The following is an 18,812-nucleotide window of genomic DNA, read 5'->3' as shown; positions in this document are numbered from 1 at the left end:
CTCTGTGCCCACATGGAGCCCCATGGACTTCAGCGTTGCAGGGGTTTGCACTGTTAAAACCTGATAGGATAGGGGGGCTTAAGAAAGTTACTGTTGTAATCAGCATCGTTTAGTGGGGAGTGGTGCAGGAAGCTGCTAGGATCGCACCGCTGTTCTTTTTTGTTACGCTCTTTTCACATTCAGTTACTAGATTTGTGCACACAAATACGGTAATTGTGCAGGTTTGGTTTACAACACTGTACCTACATTATTTGAAAAAACGGCTCAAAGTGTCAGAATTGGGCTTAAGAGTCAACATCCCATTGAGATGACAAGTGACTATGGTTCACACCTCTCCTAGAGTTGCTGTTTCAAGCTCCTTGCAGATACATGGAGACAGCACATCAGCTTTGCATCTGTTTACACTCAGATCTGGTCTCCATTAAAAAGTTAGGTTGGCACAGATATGTTGCTCAAGGGTGTGAAAAATCTGCATCTTTGAGTGGCACAGTTAAACTGACCTAACTTTGGTGTATACAGACTTGATCCATGGAAGAACTCTTCTGTCAACCTAGCTATCACCTCCCAGGGAGGTGGATTACTTATGCGAACAGGGAAACTCCTGCCATCACCATAGGTAGTGTCTATATTTAAGAGCTATGGCAACCCAGTTGCAGCTGTGCTGCTATAGCATTCCAGGTGTAGACAAGCTCTCAGTTCATCTTGAAAGGCTGTCTTTGTAGACATAAGGGCTAGACGTATACTCTATAAAAGAAAAACACTTAAAATATGCAGAATCAGTTGGTCATGGGGCCATGTAATACCTCAGGCAGGCAAGATCGGCCCATGGACTGGGTGTTTGGCTCCTCTGGCACAGGCCCTGGGTATCTGTAATAAGTAGGTATCAAACATCTGCCCAGTACGTGTCTCCCTCTTCTATGGAGAGACACATCTGATGGAGAGGCCTAATTCATTTCAGAGTTCTTTTGGGGGTAGATGGGTCTGTACATCCCCCTGTGGTGAGGGAAGGTCTACCTGTTCCTTAGACAGTTCGGTGTCACCCTCTTCTCACACCAGTAGCGGAGAAAAGGCTGTATTGCCTAAGGGGGTTGAGTTCTTCCCTGCTCTGTGGTGGGGGTGTAGCCTTCTGAGGGGTGAGAGGCTCCATTCCCTTTCAATTCAGTTGTAGGGAGGGTATGTTTGGGGTGGTGGGGATATAGGGTTTGATATCTCATATTAGTGGAAACAGTATCCTTGAAAATCTTGACATGGGGAGGGGTGAAGCACTTGGGGTGCTGATGGTATAAACTTCCTCTGGCTGTATTTTTCTGAGTAGGATGTGTTCTCTGTGAAGAAGAATCACTTTCTTGCAGGTATAATCCCATAATGGAGTGGGAGGAGGGGGAGGTACTGAGAAGGTATTAATCCTAAAAATGATTTGAGGGAGGTTATAAAGAAAATTCCAAAATAAGAGGGTGAGTCTGTAATTGGGGGAGTGGGTGGATTGTGTCCTGGAAATGGCTGTGGTATAAAGAGAGGGGAATTTGATATCAGTGGAGAACTAGGTGATGTTGTATGGTCAGGATTAGACATGGTAAACTGAAGGAAACTAGGTCCTGGTAGGATGGACAGAGAGAGGGAGGTGAAATTGCTGATGTGGAGGGGGGGAGTAAATAGGGGAGAAAACAGGGGAATACATTTTGGCTAGGGTGAAATAGAAGAAGGTGAGGGTTATATAATAAAAATACAGGGAGGAATATGGGTGTGTGGAAAAGGGATTAGACCATGGGCAGTAGTTGAGATGGTGTGCTCAAAGTGGGGGAATTAGATTCTAAGATGGTGCATGAATGAAGATGAGCTATAGTAGTGGGGGAAGGGTTGCCCCTTCATAGCCAAAGGAGGTGTGAGTTGAGAATGAAGATGAGATCCTGGGGTGGAATGCAGAGAAAAAAATGTAGTAAAGGTACTTTCTTAGGGTAGAAGAAGAAATTACTTTGCATTGAGGATGTGATGGTGGTAGAGCACTGGGATTAATTTTTGAGAAAAGGGGGGTGGTAACCAAATGAGGACTGAGTTTGGATAATAGAAGGAAAGTGAGTAGAGGAGGTTGTGGTAAAGGAAGAAAAGGATTAGCTTTTAGGATTCAGGGATTCCCTTTACCACACTACCTTCCTCCCCAGTTTTACCAAAAAGGGACTGGACCTCTCCTGTTGCCTTCTACCTGAATTCTTTGTTCCTTTTGCTCCTCTACTCTCTCCCTTCAGAACTACTTTCCTGCTCCCTTTTTTCCCCACAGGTATCATTAGGGAAGAGGGGAAGGAGAAGGAAAATCCTTTTGTGAAAGGAGTAAGAGTAGGTAACAATATGGAGGTGTGATTAGTTTCCACATCTTGGAGATGTGGGGATGTATTTCTGGGTTATCAAATGTCATTCTTGTTGTTCAGTGACTTGGATTGCTTCTATTAACTCATCTCCCTTATGGGGTTCTTGGGTGCGGTTGATCGTTTTCTGGTGAAAAGTCATAATTTTAAATCCAGGAGGGACCATTATGATCATCTAGTCAGATCACAAGGGTCATCTCATTTTGATTACAAGGAAACTGCCTCCTGTGAACTCCCTGGGTGCCCAATGCACCCTACTTAGTAGCCAAAACCTTAGTCTTCTCCCTTGATGACTTCTACAGTATAGCTATGAGTTGTCAGTACAAAATTCTTTAACTTATGCTGACAGCTAGTAACGGGGATACCATAGAACAAATTGAGTTTAATATAAAAAAATAAAGGCCACTCTACTGATTATTTTAGCTTGCATTCAGCAAAATCCTCATTTAAAAAAATGGAAATGTTGGTGCTCTATCACAAGAGTGCCACAGATTTTAGAGTTGCTGGAGCTGTGTTGGTTCCAGGATATGAGAGAAACAAGGTGGGTGTGGTAACATCTTTTATTGGACCAACTTCTGTTGATGAAAGAGACAACCTTTTGAACTTACACAGAGCTCTTCTTCAGACCTTTGTTAGTCTTTAGAAATTAAATTTGTTAGTCTTTAAAGTGCTACAAAACTCTCGTTTTTGCTGTATACAAACACAGCTACCCCTCTGGAACTTGACTTGTGAGGTTGGTGATTGCTAACGGCAGTGTGATCTCCATTATATTCTACATTTTTAGGGCACTTGGATATGTCCCCCTTCACAGAGGCATATACATTTGTACTGTTTTCAGAATCAATGAACTTGAAGTAGTTGGATTCACAAGTTAGCAGGTATGAAGAATGTTGCCAAGATGGAGGACAGATTCTCCTTAGAACAGCAATTGACAGCTGTGATTTTTATTTTTGTTTTAATATTTTGTATGCTAAGGATGGTCTTCAGCATTCCTATCCCTACTGAGTTGTAAAGACTGTTGAAGAGAATCATAGAAGATTAGGGTTGGAAGGGACCTCAGGAGGTCATCTAGTCCAACCCCCTGCTCAAAGCAGGACTAACCTCAGCTAAATCATCCGATCATCAATACTGCTAGTCTTATGGATTTAGTAATCTCCAAAAGTGCTGGTATGAAATGCAGAATTATAATGAGACAATTCCTTAGTTGATACATTTCAATTGCCAGTTCTGTCTGAGAGATCTGCCTTGTCTAACAATAATTGTTATGCAGGGCAACCTTTCCTCATACTGTATTAGTGACACAGTAGCTGGCATTTAAGACTCTGATTTATGCAGGCTTGGCTGTTTTTCTCTCTGTGTAGTATTTATATATACATTTCTCTGCGGCTTAGTCTACACTACAGCGTTAGGTCACCATAAGGCAACTTACATCAACCTAATTATGTCCGTGTAGTAGGGCTGTAGTGTGTATACTGACATAACTCCACCTCCATGAGAGTAGGGCTTATGTTGGTGTAGTTAGGGTGACACAGTGTCTGTGTGGACACTCTGGGTTACTTACATTGACTGGCTGTCATTCTTGTCAATTTCATGACTCCATGCTAGAGCCTTGAAATTGACAAGAAAGCTGGGTGGGTGGGGAGTTCCAGCTAGAGCCCAGCTGACCGCAGGGCTCCCTGCTCCAAGGCGGCTGCTGAGCCCCTGTCAGAGAGCCGGAAGCCTTGGGGCAGCATCTGTGCTCCCAATGGGGAGCTGTGCATGGAGCTGAGAGCCCAAGCTCTCAGACCCCCATTTCCCCTCTTAAATTAGTGGAGAGAATGTGCACCACTGACGGAAGAAGGACAGTGTGGACGTGAACCACCGCAGTTACTGCAGTGGCTGTAAGTCGACCTAACATAGGTCAACTTATGTGTTTAATGTAGACATGTCCAGAAGTTCAAGTATCAGGTTTGTATGGGTGCAAGTTTTTTAGGGGAAAATATTTTTATGCATTATATCTCCTGGTTTAGGATCTGGGGATGGCAAAGACTTTTCCTTCCTGAGTTTCTTTCCTGATGGTTTCTGAATGTTACTGAAAATGACTTGCAGTCACTTATCTTACAGTCCAGTTCTGTCAATTTCTGATGTTAATCATACATTTTCTGTTGAACAAAGTTTACAAATGTTATCTGCTTGACAGGAACAGACAGCCACAGGATTTCCTGAGGAGAAACTTCCAAATAGTGAGATCTTTTTCCTTGTGGTGGTGGTATTTCCCAACTCTGCCAATACATGGGCTATTTAAAAACTTTAAAAACAAGCCAAAAAAGCTTTAGTTAAAATAACTAGCTTTGCTGTCTGTACTCCAGTGAAAGCACTCTCCTTAAATAATTCATGAGGGAAGCTAGGTAGGAGATTGCATATCAGTGCTCTCTTAGAGCCTGCTTATTAATTAATTATAAGAAAAGCCCACCCTACAAAGCAACAGTTACTAGGTAGGGTGTGATTTTTCCAGAACTCAACTGGATCGGAGGCCACTGTTAAGCCTGAGAGGTCAATTGCAAAGTGAATGTAGTGGTGCTAAAATCTCCCTTTTTAGCTTAAAGAAGCAGCTATTTACTGTTGCCAGAAACTCCGAACTGAGAAGTCCAACAGCCGCAAGTTTGGTAAAGGGTTTATAGTTTGGAAATGGCTGGCCAAGGCCCCAGAGCAGAACAAGGTTTATATTTGGTAGACTGATGAGGAGAGAGAGATTGGCTTTGCATTGGAATTCTTGCAAGTGCTGTTGCTTTGGGTGGTGTCTGTTGTAAATGTGTAGAGGAATAGCCTTTTTTAATGCATTCCATGACTTTCAGCCTTTGGTGCATAACTTGCACCCTTCAGCTATCCTGTATACTATAATAGTATAGTGGCACATTATTAATTGGTATAATGTGGAATGTATTGGACACTTATGCAAAAACATATTGTACACCATTATCTGTCTAATACTAGATGTATTAGCTTGGCAACACTTCTTTACTCATTAATAAATCTTTTAAAATTGGATTGTTTCTCTTCCACCAGTCTCTTAAGTAACATGTAGCACTAACACCTGCCATACTTGGAGGATAACTTGGAACAATAGGGTGAAAGCTCCTTCAGCCCACTTCAGAAGTGGAGATGAAAGAGACCCTGTGCTTTAGTGAGAAAACTTAGGCTAGGACTTTTAGTTGTGATATAAATGCCTCAATAGAACATGGTAACTGAGACAACTTAGTAAACTTAATCTAGAACAAGTCTTAGCATCTTTGGGTCTGTAAAACAATTTTCCGGACAGTTTTTCTTCCTCTAATGCAGTGATACTCAGATTGAGACTCGGGAGTCGCAAGTGGCTCTGTAATACGGCATTTTATAGTGCATGATATTAAAACACTGTGTGATTTAATTATTTGCTTTTACTATGTTATTAACCAATTGTAGAATAATTTTGCTATGAGAATAATATATATTGTATATAAAATATAAAAATAATACAAGAATGAATTCACACTACTGTGGCTCTTTTGGGTAATATTGATCACTAATTTGGCTCCTGAACCACTAAAATCTGAGTATCACTGCTCTAATGTTGAGATCACACTACAATGCACAGAACTAGCCATAATACCTAAAGGAGGGTCAGTGAGACTCTGGGGGGGGAGGGGCAGTCCCAAAGTCAACAGACTACATAAAGTGTTTATTGGCAGGGGACTAGGAGAGAGTGGAGAGAAACCTTCCAGCTATTAGCAGCCTCCTGTTGCCGGATTAGTTTGGAGCTGTTTGGGCCAGACTGCGAATGTCACTGCCAACACTTACACAAGTTTTGCATGGGACAGTTGTCCAGCTAAACTGGGGGTCATTGGGGGGCTCTGTGTGTATTGCATTGAAATTAAGCCCTTATAAAGTTGTCTGCAAACATCAGATTAGTTGCCACAGTGAGCATCATCTGTGAGATAGATAATACTTTCTCCATTTTACAGATGGCAAAACAAAGGCAGAAAACTTGTTTTGCCTGAGACCACAGAGCAAGTTAGCATCAAATATGGAATTACAGCACAGGTCTTCCTTGTTCAATCCTGTGCTTTGTCCACTAGACTGCTGCTTACTCTGAGATGCCTCTTATTTCTCCACAGCTGAGCACCACCCCCATTTAAAAGGAAACTGAAAGGATAGCTTTGGCCCAAAATGCAGCTCAGGAGGCAGCAGTGGTGGGAGAACTATTGGTATTGGGTTTTCTAATCTCTGAATTTCAATGACATGTTTTGTTTGGATTTTAAAATTTGATTTGATTTTTGAGTTGTCATTGTCCCTTTAATGGGCAAATGGATTCCTGGAAAAAAGATGCAAAATGCCAGTCTTGGTCAAGCCAAATCAATTTCCATTTCTAGTTGGATTATGAAAATCCAGGTTGTTTAGAGTTCCTGTATCCTGTAGGTATGCAAACCTGTATCCTGTAGGTATCCTGTAGGTATGTAGGTATCCTGTATCTGTATTGCCAAATGAAATTTGTTTTTAATGTATACCACAGCAGAATGGGATTTTTGAGCACTTAGTGAAGGAGAGACTACCTTCTTTTTGGCCAGATAGGCCTCACTGTAGTCATCTACATCTACAGTGTGTCTAGATATTTTATTTAGAGTGACACGCACCTTGTGCTAAGAACGCTCCAAACATAAGAAAGATGGTCGCTACTCCGGGGAGCCCACAGATGAGAATAGCTAGACAAGTAGACAGAGGTTAGAGGAAAGGGAGTGATGATAGGCAGTTTGTATGTAAGTGTGTAGGTAACTAGATCTGCTTTTTTTAATGTTTCTAGTAACAACATTGGGCATCATTAAACATTGGCTATTTCAGAGGTGGACCTAAGCTCTAACTCTGAAAGGTGACATTTTTCCCCAGAGGTGCAGTATACAAATAGATGCAGGTTCGGATAGGATTTCTTGCTGCTTAGACCAACTGGGGAGGGAGGGTGATTCATCATAATTTTGCACTTCTCAGACACCTGGTAAAAAGTGATATTTCAGAATGAGCAGGCTGTTTTCTTCCTTAGCCACATGCACACTGCTACAATTGCAACTGTTATTGAGCTTAGGTGGGAGAAGTAGGAGTGAGTGGAAAGCCTTTGGATCCATCTGAGCACTCAGTCTTCACTCTAGTTCTCTTCTTAGAGAAAACTGTTTGGTATATGCTCTTTCCAGGACTGATGAAGTGAGGGGAAGATTTCCCTGGATCTCTGGGGACAACATGCAGCCACAAGAAATAATTTTTTTTTTTTTTAAATTGAATAATCTTGTCAGTGCTCATCTTGTTCCTCTGGAGACATTTTCTGCCAGCTTAGTCTGACTCTTATAACTGGGTCATCTTCTGTAATGGTCACATAATAATGAAAAGAGTTCAGTGGTGCTCTGTCTAGATAAACTCAGAGCTTTCTGATAATATTCTGCTGCTGGTGAAAGTAGTGAAGCAGTGCTTCTCCTACCTGGTCTATAGATTGTTACTATTAAGTGATGTTTCTATCCAGGGATGTCTTATTTATACACTAAGCTTTACTCTGAAAGGTCAGGAGTTAGATAGCAGTAGCAACATTCCTCAGGACACCAGTCTTCTGGGAAGTTCTTGGCTTCCAGCTCCATTAGTGTCAATGTAAGCACTCAGACTCATCGTGACACTTGTTTTAGGCATAGGGCCCTGAATAATCCTACACTCAAACTTTTCTGCAAGGAGAGCATTGAAAGAGAAAATATATTCCCATAATTTAGCTACACTCTCCATAAAATATACGAAGTGCGTTTTCAAAACAGTTTTTAAAAACACCTGTCTCTAGAACTGTGAAGGGTGCTGCTATCTCATAGGCAGCTATGCTTTGCTGACATTTCGTATGGAGCCCTTCTACTGAGAAGTAGATTGACACATAGGAAATACCTCTCATTAATTAATATTACTTTTTTGTGCTGTAAATATACGAACTCTTTAGAAAACATAAGTTCTGTAATATGAGTGGCTTACTATTGAAACTAATGAGAGCAGATTTTAGAAGCTGTCGGGATCTTTCCTTTTTTATAAAATGTGGCTAATTTAACTGTGGCTTAAACTAATCAAAATGTTTTTTAAAAAAAATAGAATTCTACTAAACAACTCAGTCTCAGCTTTCTCACCATTCTAATAGTGAGCTGCACTTCTTGTGCCTAATGTAAAGAATCAAGCTCTCAAGATGGCATACTATTTGATTTATCTTGTTACTGATTTCAATTTTAGGGAACTAATTGAATCCTTTTAATAGATGTAAAAAATCGGATGCTAATGTGTGTGTGGTGCCTGGTACAGTTGTTTCTGATCTTTGATTGTTGCCTTTAGCCACTACCCTAATACGATTAATCAGTTATACATTTCATATTTCATTTAACTGTGGTCTCATGATTTTACTCTGCATAAGATAAATTAAGTTCTGTGAGATACTTCCAATAAGGATGCTGAATGAAATAGTGATAAACCCATTCTCAATCTGGTTAGTTTACAGACCATTTGAAATTTTCCTAAGTAGGAATTTGTCTACATGGGGAAGTTGACCAGAATGGCTATAGCATGATCATTCAGAAATATTCTGCAATAGCTGTAACTCCCCTGCGTGGACACTACTCAGTAATAAAAAGGTCTTTTTTTATTTAAGCAACGTTAGTGGTAGAGGTGTGCCTTCTCCAAGCCTTCAGAAATCATTGCTTACATCCACCACCTAAGAAGAGGTGCTGAGATTTTTTCAGAGCTGTGCTGCATTACTGTGGGCCTCAAGTACTGTGGCGCTTTGCTTCAGCAATACTTGGCTTTCTTGCTTTGCTAGGAAGTGCCCCACGAAGCTTTTTGTTTCTGTGGGCAGGATGATATTTTAATTTTATTTTGGTATCTGGTGAAGATAGTAATGTGAACGGTAGGATAGAGTAATCCAGCTGCTAGCACTTGTCTCCATGTGCCTGCTTTTCTGATAAGGAGTGATATTTAAATCAGTATTACATGTGCGTCTGCTGAAGAATAGAGAGTTCAAATATCTGTTGAAACCAGGTGCAACCAAAAGCAGTGGTTACAGTAGCTTTTAGGTCCTATTCATGCTACAGATTGTACTGAGTGAATTAACTGGCATGGTTGGCTCTGACACAGGATTGCCTTCCTGTAACCAGTTCAGCACTCTATTTTGCAGTATGGACAGGACACCCCCCCACACACACACCCCACATTTTGTGACTAGTTTGGTGGCTCCTTCTTTCTCCTAGCTCTTCGTGCAATAGGATCTCCTGGACATGGATCAGTGCACTCCTCTTGATGCCACACTGCATTTCTTTCCTGTGCCTCTGAGATTGACTATAGGATAGTTCTCCAAACTTTCCCTAAATGAACAGGTATTGTCAGGCAATTTGTGCAGATGCACAAACAAGATTGTGATGGCTAGAAAGCTGCTGTGTGGAAACAGACCTTACTTTATTACTTGTAACCAGATTGATCATGTCTTTTAATCTGTTACAAAATCACAAGTCAAAATAGTGTGGACAAGGGCTTCTCTGTCTTGTGCTTTTTCTTATTATTTTTAATGTTTAACATACTGAATATTTTGTTGGCTTTGTTGCTGTTTGGTTTGAAGGGAAGTGTGTTCGCCCAGATTTGAGAGCATAAATGGAAGCAGGGGGTGGAGGTTATAGTGTTCATGCAGAAATAAAGTCATATGCTACATGTAGCTCTGTTGACACTGTTACATGTGTAACTGGTTTTGTAACCAGTTCATTACATTCGTTTGACCTAGGTACAACTCAACTCCATAGTGCAGCTTTTCTGCCTCACACCTATGGGCTGAACTGCATATTGCATGTTCCTGCCTACTACACTGCTTCGTATCAGTATGCTTTGATTGGGGATTTATATCAGCTGCTTAATTTTCCCTCTTGAGACAGGATGAAATATGTATTAATCCCCCCACAGTTCTCTTCAAAAGGAATGAGAGAATTTGACAGTGCTGGTCCCTTTTGGTTTTAAAGGAAATGTAAGAGGATATGCAAGTAATCTTACATTTACCTTAAAACCAAAAATGATCACTACTATCAAATTATCTCTTCCTTCCTCATATAGAAGTGTTGGAGGTAAATACATATTTAACCTGCCACTCCCAGAAGTTTGTGTGGAACTGCGTGGTGGATGGTGGTTTTCTGACTATGCATTTTCTGAGCAGTTCTTCATACTGTACATACTGTGCCAGGCTACAACTACATGACTTATGAAGACGTCTACTGTGACGTTTGTCCTGTTTTTGAATAGTACAACTCACTTGTTTCAACCACATGAAATTCTAGAAGAAGCTAGACCAGATGGAGCATTCTAGAATTCTTACTGATACTTAAATCCTTATGTTTTCAAACTGAGGCCTGGTCTACACTAGAGACTTTTGTCGACCAAAGTCAGCTTTTTGGGCTAAAACAGTGGTGGTGTACACGCTGCAATCACACATGCGCGCACACACACACACACCTGCCAACTCAACTCCCCTGATTTTGCTACAAAATAAAATCACCTCGATGAGAGGTGTAGAGCTTTTTGCGCCAAACTTTTAGCAACAAACTGTCAGTGTAGACACCGCACTTGGTTCTGTTGTGGTAAATGGCCATCCATCCTTCCCCCTTTAAGTGCCAGGAATTTTTGAAATTCAACATCCTGCTTGGTCGGTATGGAGAGCTCATATCTCATCTTGCCAGCTGACCAGGGCTGCTCCACGCTGCAAACTGAATTCATGCATGCTCCTTCCCCCCCCCCCCCCCGCAACCAATAAACTACTTTCCATGCTCTCCGCAAACTCCACCCACACATTCCTACCAAACTCCAGCCCGTAAGGATACCCAGTTCAGACAGCGTCCAGAACGATAGCTGGACTTACACCCAACTGTCATAGCTCACAGTGCCCCTCACCGCTTTCAGCCCTCCAGCCCAGCTTTTCGTGTATGTGTTGTGAATAATTATTTAATAAAGACCTACTCTGTGAAGAATAAGCAATCTTAGCCTCTTGCACATGGTGGTTGCACCTCACATTGATACACAGAGCAAGCTGAATAGCAGTCATAGCATGGCACAGTGCTCTTCACAAAGACACCTTATTGGTGCTCATTGTCAAAATAGTTCCCCAAGGCCTCCCTGATTTGAATGGCCCCCCATTGTTCCCCTCTAATAACCCTGACATCTGGTTGTTCATATTCAGCCAAAGGGTGATCCACCTCTGCGCTTCACCCACGGGGAAATTTTTCCATCCTTAGCTTCACAAGTATGAAGCACACAGCAGGCGGTTATAACCATGAGAATATTTTTCTCATTTAGATCTAACTGGCCTTAAAGGCATTGCCAGTAAGCTTTTAATCTGCCATACACACATTCAGCAATCATTCGACACCTGCTCAACCTGTTATTGAAGCACTCCTTGCTGCTATCCAGATTGCCCATATAAGGCTTCATGAGCCATGGCAGTAAGGGGTAGGCTGTCTCTCCCAGGATCACTATGGGCATTTCAACATCCCCCATTGGAATCTTTTGGTCTGGAGAGAGAGTCCCTGCTTGCAGCTTTCTGTATGGGCCAATGTTCCTTAAGATGCATGCATCATGTACCTTCCCTGACCAACCCACGTTGATGTCAGTGAAAAGCCTATGGTGATCCACAAGCGTCTGCAGTACCATAAAGAAGTACCTCTTTCTATTGATGTACTCCATCACAAGATGGTCCTGGGTCAAAATTGGGATATGTGTGCCATCTGTTGCACTGCCATGGTTAGGGAATGCCATCGCTGAGAAGCCATCCGCTATTTCACGCACATTTCCAAGACTCTCAGTCCTTTGTAGCAGAATGTGATTAATGGTCCTGCACACTTGCGATAACACAGCTCCAATGATGGACTTCCTGACTCCAAACTGATGAGCAACTAACCGGTAGCAGTCTGGAGTTGCTAGCTTCCACAAGGCAATTGCCATGCGCCTCTCCACCAAGAGGGCAGCTTTCATTCTGGGGTCCTTGCGCCACAGGACAGGGGTGAGCTCTGCACAGAGTTCCATGAAGGTGGCTTTGCACATTCGAAAGTTCTGCAGCCACTGCTTGTTATCCCAGACCTGCATAATGATGCAGTCCCACCACTCAGTGCTTGGTTCACGTGCCCAAAAGCAGTGATGCACTGTGCACAGATGGTCTGTGAATGCAAACGGTAATTCAGTGTTGTTTGTTTGCATGGCACACAGCAGGTCAGGCACCTCAGATTTAAGTTCTGATTGGGAGCTCATGATATACTGCATGACCAGCCACGATGTGTTCAGAACACTGACAACAGCAATGGAGAGCAGTGCAGGATCCATCCTTTCAGATAGAGAGGGTGGGTACTCAGGAAACTGGGGCCATTGAAAAATGCTGTGAAATGCAGTCGAAAACCCATGGAATGATGGGACAGAAATCATTGAATCAGGGATGTTGAACCCACACCCATGATGCACTGCGATCCTCTCTGCCTTCCCACAACCCCCAGCAGCACAGAGTAGCAGGATGCACCGTGGGATAGCTGCCCACAGTGCACTGCTCTCACTGGCATTGCTAGAGTACCAAATGTGGACATGCTTCAGCAACGCAAGGAGTGCTGTGTGGACAGGCACATGTATTGTAATTACAGTGCTTTTTGATCATCACTGTAACTTGTATCAACCAACTTTCTAGTGTAGACAAGGCCTGAAATAGCCAAGTCAGTTTAGACGATCTTAGAATCAGCTAGTTGTATAAAGAGTATTAGTAGAAGTTTCTCCTATGCTGTTATGCCTACAAAACTTGACAGCGATTAGCTTGTTGGTGTGTTGGGACCACTGCCGATCATGTTGACGGATTATTTTCTCATTTGTTTCCTTGTACTCCCCCACAGATCTGTCTATATCCGTTGTCTTGTCTTGTACTTGGTCGTAAGTTCTTTGGGGGCACAGACTGCCTTTTGGTTCTGTTTGTACAGTGCCTAGCACATTGGGGTCCAGGTCAGTGACTCAGATCCTAGGCAATATGATGATATAAATAATCTCAAATCAGAAAATTAACCCACGGAAACATAGCAAATTAGTCTTGCATGGTCTCTGTGCATCCAGCTAGCTGAGTTTCTAGTTTTAGCTCTTTAGTGGCTTAAATTGAAAGTCACTGTCTGTCTGTGTGGTGGAAGGGAGCAGGGTAAGGAGCTGAGGAATAAAACTGAAAGTTTTGACATGAAATGTATCATCTTAATGGATTCCACTGTACTAAGTGCATTTTAGTAAACTTGTGAATTCTCACAGTGTATAATTAAACTTTAGGGGCTTTTCATCTCTCTGCATTCTTAATTTCTAGTTGTCTAGGTCATGCAGAACCACACTCACGGCCTTAGGCCTCAGATGATTATTGCATGGTTTTCTACAGTAATAGAAGTTTGTTATAGAGGCATAATACTCTCTCCTGATAGAGATTTTCAGTTGGTGCTCCATGCCACCCCATTTAGCTGAGCTGCTCTGAAATGCACCAGTAAATGAGTCTTTATTCTACATTTATTGGAGGCTACAATCAGATCTGATTTAGATTGTATCCCAAGGATGAACACCTTTGTAATCTTGAAGGCTGCATTATCACAATGAGTTCTACTTGGAGATACATTTAAAAAGCACCTGTCTGTGTCAGTTACTGCAAAATTCAGCAGCCCTCTTGAGTGATAGGAGCCACTACAAGCACCTCCCCAGTGCAGAAAACAGATGCTACTTGTTTGTTAGCTCAAGATGTTGGTTACATTCTACAAAGCCCAAAAGAATCTCAGACTCTGATCACCTCTCCCTTTGTCCGTACATAGGGATTACGATCCAGTAAATTGCTTCCTACAGTTGGCTTCTCTTCTATCCGGGGCAGGTGATGGAATGCTCTTAGTGGAAGGTCTATACCTGTAGGACTTGATTTAGCAGGCTTCAGGGTGCCGTGAAAGGCTTGATGATAGAATCATAGAAATGTAGGGCTGGAAGGGATCTCGAGGTCATCTAGTCCAGCTTCCTGTACTGAGGCAGGACCAAGTGTACCTAGACCATCTCTGACTGGTGTTTGTCTAACCTGTTCTTAAAAACCTCCAATGAGGACAAGGATTGCACAACTTCCCTTGGTAACCTATTCCAGTACTTAACTATCCTTATAGTTCGAAAGATTTTCCTAATATCTAAATCTCCCTTGCTGCAGATTAAGCTGATTACTACTTGTCCTATCTTCAGTGAACATGGAAAACAGTTGATCACCGTCCTCTTTATAATAGCCCTTAACATATTTAAAGACTCTTACCAGGTCACCCCTCAGTCGTCTTTTCTCAAGTCTTCATGCCCCGTTTTTTAACCTTTCTTCATAGGTCAGGTTTTGTAAACCTTTTATCATTTTTGTTGCTCTTCTTTGGACTTTGTCAACTTTTTTCCTAAAGTGTGGAACCCAGAACTGGACACTTCTCAAGCTGCGGCCTCATCAGTGCTGAGTAGAGCGGCACAGTTATCTCCTGCGTCTTACATACGACATTCTTGTTAATACACTCCAGACTATTAGCCTTTTTCACAACTATATCACACTATTGACTTGTATTCAGATTGTGATCTGCTGTAACCCCTCAGATCCTCTTCAGCAGTACTTCCAGCTAGTCAAATATTCCCCATTTTGTAGTTATACATTTGATTCTTCCTTCCTAAGTGTAGTACTTTGCACTTGTCTCTATTGAATTTCATCTTTTGAATTTTCTAATTTGTCTAGGTTGTCTTGAATTCTAATCTTGTCCTCCAAAGTGATAGCAGCCCCTCCCAGCTTGGTGTCATCTGCACAATTTAGAAGCATATGTCTATTCCATTATCCAAATCAATCATGAAAATGTTGACGAGTACTGACCTTGTGGGCCCCCATTAGATATACCCTCCCAGTTTGACAGCAAACCATTGATAAATACTCTTTGACTAATAGAGACCTATGCTTTTTGTAAGGGGCAAGGTGTAGGGTGCAGCAAGCAAATGCTAGAAGTTATTTAAAGTGGCAGTGCCCACTGTGATCTAGGTGCCTTCCACACAAAGGAAGACACAGTCCATACACTTGACTGTACAGTGTTAGGCCTTGTCTACACTACAAAGATAAGTCAACCTATGTTAGGTTGACTTACCGCCCTCGCATTAACTCCTGCGGTGGCTGACGTCCACCCTGCCCTCCTGGGGTCAGTGGAGTGTGTCCTCACCAGGAGCGCTTCCACCGACCTAAGAGAGGCAGTGTGGGGAGCTGGAAGTCTGGTCTCTCAGCTCCGCAGGCAGCTCTCTGCCAGGAGTCCAGCTGCCCCACAGGCTCCTGGCGGGCTGCCCCCCGCACTCCCCATTCCCTGCCGGGAGCCGGGGAAAGCCACCCTGGGGCTTCTCACCCCACTCCCAATCCGGAGTTGGGGGCAGCTGGACTCTAGCAGCCTAGCTTTCTTGTCAATTTCATGACTCCAGCAGAGCCATGAAATTGACAGCAATGACAGCCAGCAGCTGATGTAAGGATACTATGAGATCATGAGCATTGGTATCTGACCTAGGAGTCATGACTCTAGTCTCTTTAGGTTTGTATACCATTTTTAATACCATGATATCTGAGTGCCTTCCAAAAATGCATTCAGCAATGTAACTAGCTATGTATCTCTTCAGCTACATTGTATTACCAAAGTCAAGGTCAAAGCATGCCTTGCATTGGGAGGAAAGATGGTGAGGTTTGTGGTGGGTTAGATGCTGCTGAAGTTCATTTCCCCCATATTGGACCAGCTCTTGAGAAAGCTGTCTTCTACATAAATGACCTTTATCCTTGTAATGGACAATTTCACTTAGCCTGAGGATCAGAGTTATCAACCATGATCCCCAGCCCAGATTTAGTTGATATTTTAAGTGCTTTGGGCCAAGACCATTGCATGAGCATTTAACAATAATAGGTGGCTAGGAATAGACTAGTCATGCTGTATGTTCATGTTTAGATTTCAGACTAAATGGAAGTTATCCATAATATTTAAATATGAAAATTATTCCTTAGATTTGAACTTAGTCTGTTCTGATTCATTCTTACTGGTAATGACAGTGGCATTAATTTATATTAAAGCGAGGGCAAAGCTTAATAAAACACTCAGCAAGAGTCAGACACTAAAAATGAGAAACCATTTGCAATACTCATAGCAAGCAAGATGCAGAGCAATGTTGTTAAACAATCACAGTAGCCACAGTACTTCATTTTCATTTGAATATGAGACCACAGCTCAAAAATTTAGAATCACGTCTTCTTGTAAGACAATCAGATTTGAAGTCTTAACATTTTACGATCAAGTGATCCAAAATTATTTCCTCCTGCCTGTAGAATTTCCCCTAGTTAATGCAGCAGATCCCAGTGATGAGACACAAGCTGTTGAGAATAGTTTCATAAAAGCATAAAAAAAGCATAAAAGTTGACATATTTAAATATTGATATGGTTTTTGTAAAAAGTCTACTCCAGAAAAATCAGTTAAGGTTCCACAAACAATCTTGGCAATCTGTCCATCGGCCCCCTGTATTATGCAGCATCATTTATCACTGCATTACAAAGAGATAGTGTATTTCAGTCAGGTGTGTCATCCTGTAATGTGCATATAGGAGATTGGGCTCTTCAATAGATGGTGACTTGGGCATTGTTTCTCTACTGGAGGGTTAATGAGTTGGATGTTGTGTGTTGCTTTCAAAACTTGGTTGAACTAGGAGTCTGTCTGCAGGTTCAGAGCACATTGCATTGATTCCCATTTGCAACCATAAAAGTTAGAAAACTTTTGTTAGAGTGAAATTTTTAATCTGCCAAAGTGGATGGGTTGGCGTTCCTTCCCACTTACTCAGGATGAGCAGGCAAATAGGATTTTCAAGCCATGAGGAATGATCTGAGGCCCATGGCCAGTCTCCAGTTCTGCTGGACAACTTTTAATGATTAACTTAAAATCTCAAGGTAATATAAAAATGTTTAACCTCTGTTCATTTTCTTTCTGTAGCTGGAAAAACCAGAGGCGCATCCGAGGCCTTCACCCTGTGTTTGGCTTTGAGATCAGAGGCTCCCAGAACTCCAAACACCTAATATAACTCCACCTGGCAACCTGTCCGACATGTCAGGACCCGTGCCAAGCAGGGCCAGAGTTTACACTGATGTAAACACACACAGACCCCGAGAGTACTGGGACTACGAGTCACATGTTGTCGAATGGGGGTAAGTGTCTGCACTTCTTATTGACTGCTGGGCAGAGGTTGATCCTTGTTGGATCTGGCTCAATGGTGTCTGGGAAGCTATCAGTTTGAGCACCTATAATGCTTAAGGTTTTTCTTGCTGTTTGCCACTATTCTAGTGTGAATGGTGTACATTAGGATTGCCAGCTTTACCACCATCAATTGTAGAAATAGTACAGTTCCCCTTCATATTATCTGAAAGACTTCCTTGTGTCACTATTTTAAAACCATAGTAGTACAAGGAAACTTTGAGCAGCCCCCTTCTTCCTTTAGTCTAGCAGCTTTTTTTATTGTGATGGAGAAATTAAAATCTTAGCCCTGGGTGAATAATTTGAAAAGCCATCAAGGTATCTCTGTAAAGTGGGTGATACTTGAAGAGACTTGGGGTATGTCTGTACTGACGGCAGCAAAGTCGCCACCGTCAGATCGATCTTTCTGGATTGATTGAGCGGTCAGTGTAGACCCGCTCAATCGATCAGGAAGTCGACGTTAGTAAACCACCCCCTCAAGTGGCGCAGTGCAGTGAAGACTGCGTGCGGAAGGGAAACACAGCAGTCGATGGGAGTTGTACAAACTACTCTGCATAACTTGTGTAACTCCCGTTGACAGCCGCCGAATCTCCAGGGAAGTGTAGACCAGGGCCCACATAATAGACTTTAAAAAAAAATGATCTGTATATATTGCTTTGTAACTATCATTGCTCAGCTCTCTACAAGGGTCTGGTGAAGTTTTGTACATTTCATTCAAAGGAATGGTGTGCTTACATTGAGGTTATAAATAAAACCTCCCAAGATTCAGACAGTGTTGGTGCCAGCTGATAGTGCAGCATTTCTGCTCTTGTATCGCAACATCTGGGCTGTGCCTGGCCTCTGAATGTATGTTGTCTCTGAGCGTAAGCAATGCCTTGGACTTAGACCGTTTTAAACAGGTATTATAGCAGTTTTGGTGCTGTCTCCCTTAGTACTTTTAATTGACGTTAACAGTCTATACATTTGATTATTTTGTGATGTGCCTGGAAGTCATTCATATAGAATCTATGCTGGAAGGACCAAACAAATGTATTGAGGGGGTCTCAGTTGAAACACATCATTTTTCCTGGCCCTCCACTCATGGAAAATGATTGGGTACTGGGCTTATTTTGACACTTGTTGGAGGAGAAACTGATCAGTTCAAGTGAACTTGGT

General features: G+C 42.2%; 1 protein-coding gene across 1 annotated transcript in view; it reads left to right on the top strand.

Moving 5' to 3' along the window:
• CSNK2A1 (casein kinase 2 alpha 1) overlaps positions 1–18,812 on the top strand; it is a 33,988-nt gene that overhangs the window by 1,099 nt on the left and 14,077 nt on the right. Inside the window, exon 2 of the mRNA XM_067554003.1 lies at positions 17,400–17,611. Within this exon, the coding sequence (XP_067410104.1) occupies positions 17,511–17,611 (101 nt within the window). The 5' untranslated portion in view covers positions 17,400–17,510. The remainder of the gene's footprint in view (positions 1–17,399; positions 17,612–18,812) is intronic.

The sequence above is a fragment of the Emydura macquarii genome, unplaced genomic scaffold, assembly GCF_026122565.2.
Source record: "Emydura macquarii macquarii isolate MOO-44397 ecotype Brisbane River unplaced genomic scaffold, CSIRO-AGI_Emac_v2 contig_1483, whole genome shotgun sequence".
Classification (NCBI taxonomy): Eukaryota; Metazoa; Chordata; order Testudines; family Chelidae; genus Emydura; species Emydura macquarii.
The sequence above is the reverse complement of the archived record's forward strand: the minus strand, read 5'-3'. Positions and strand labels throughout refer to the sequence as shown.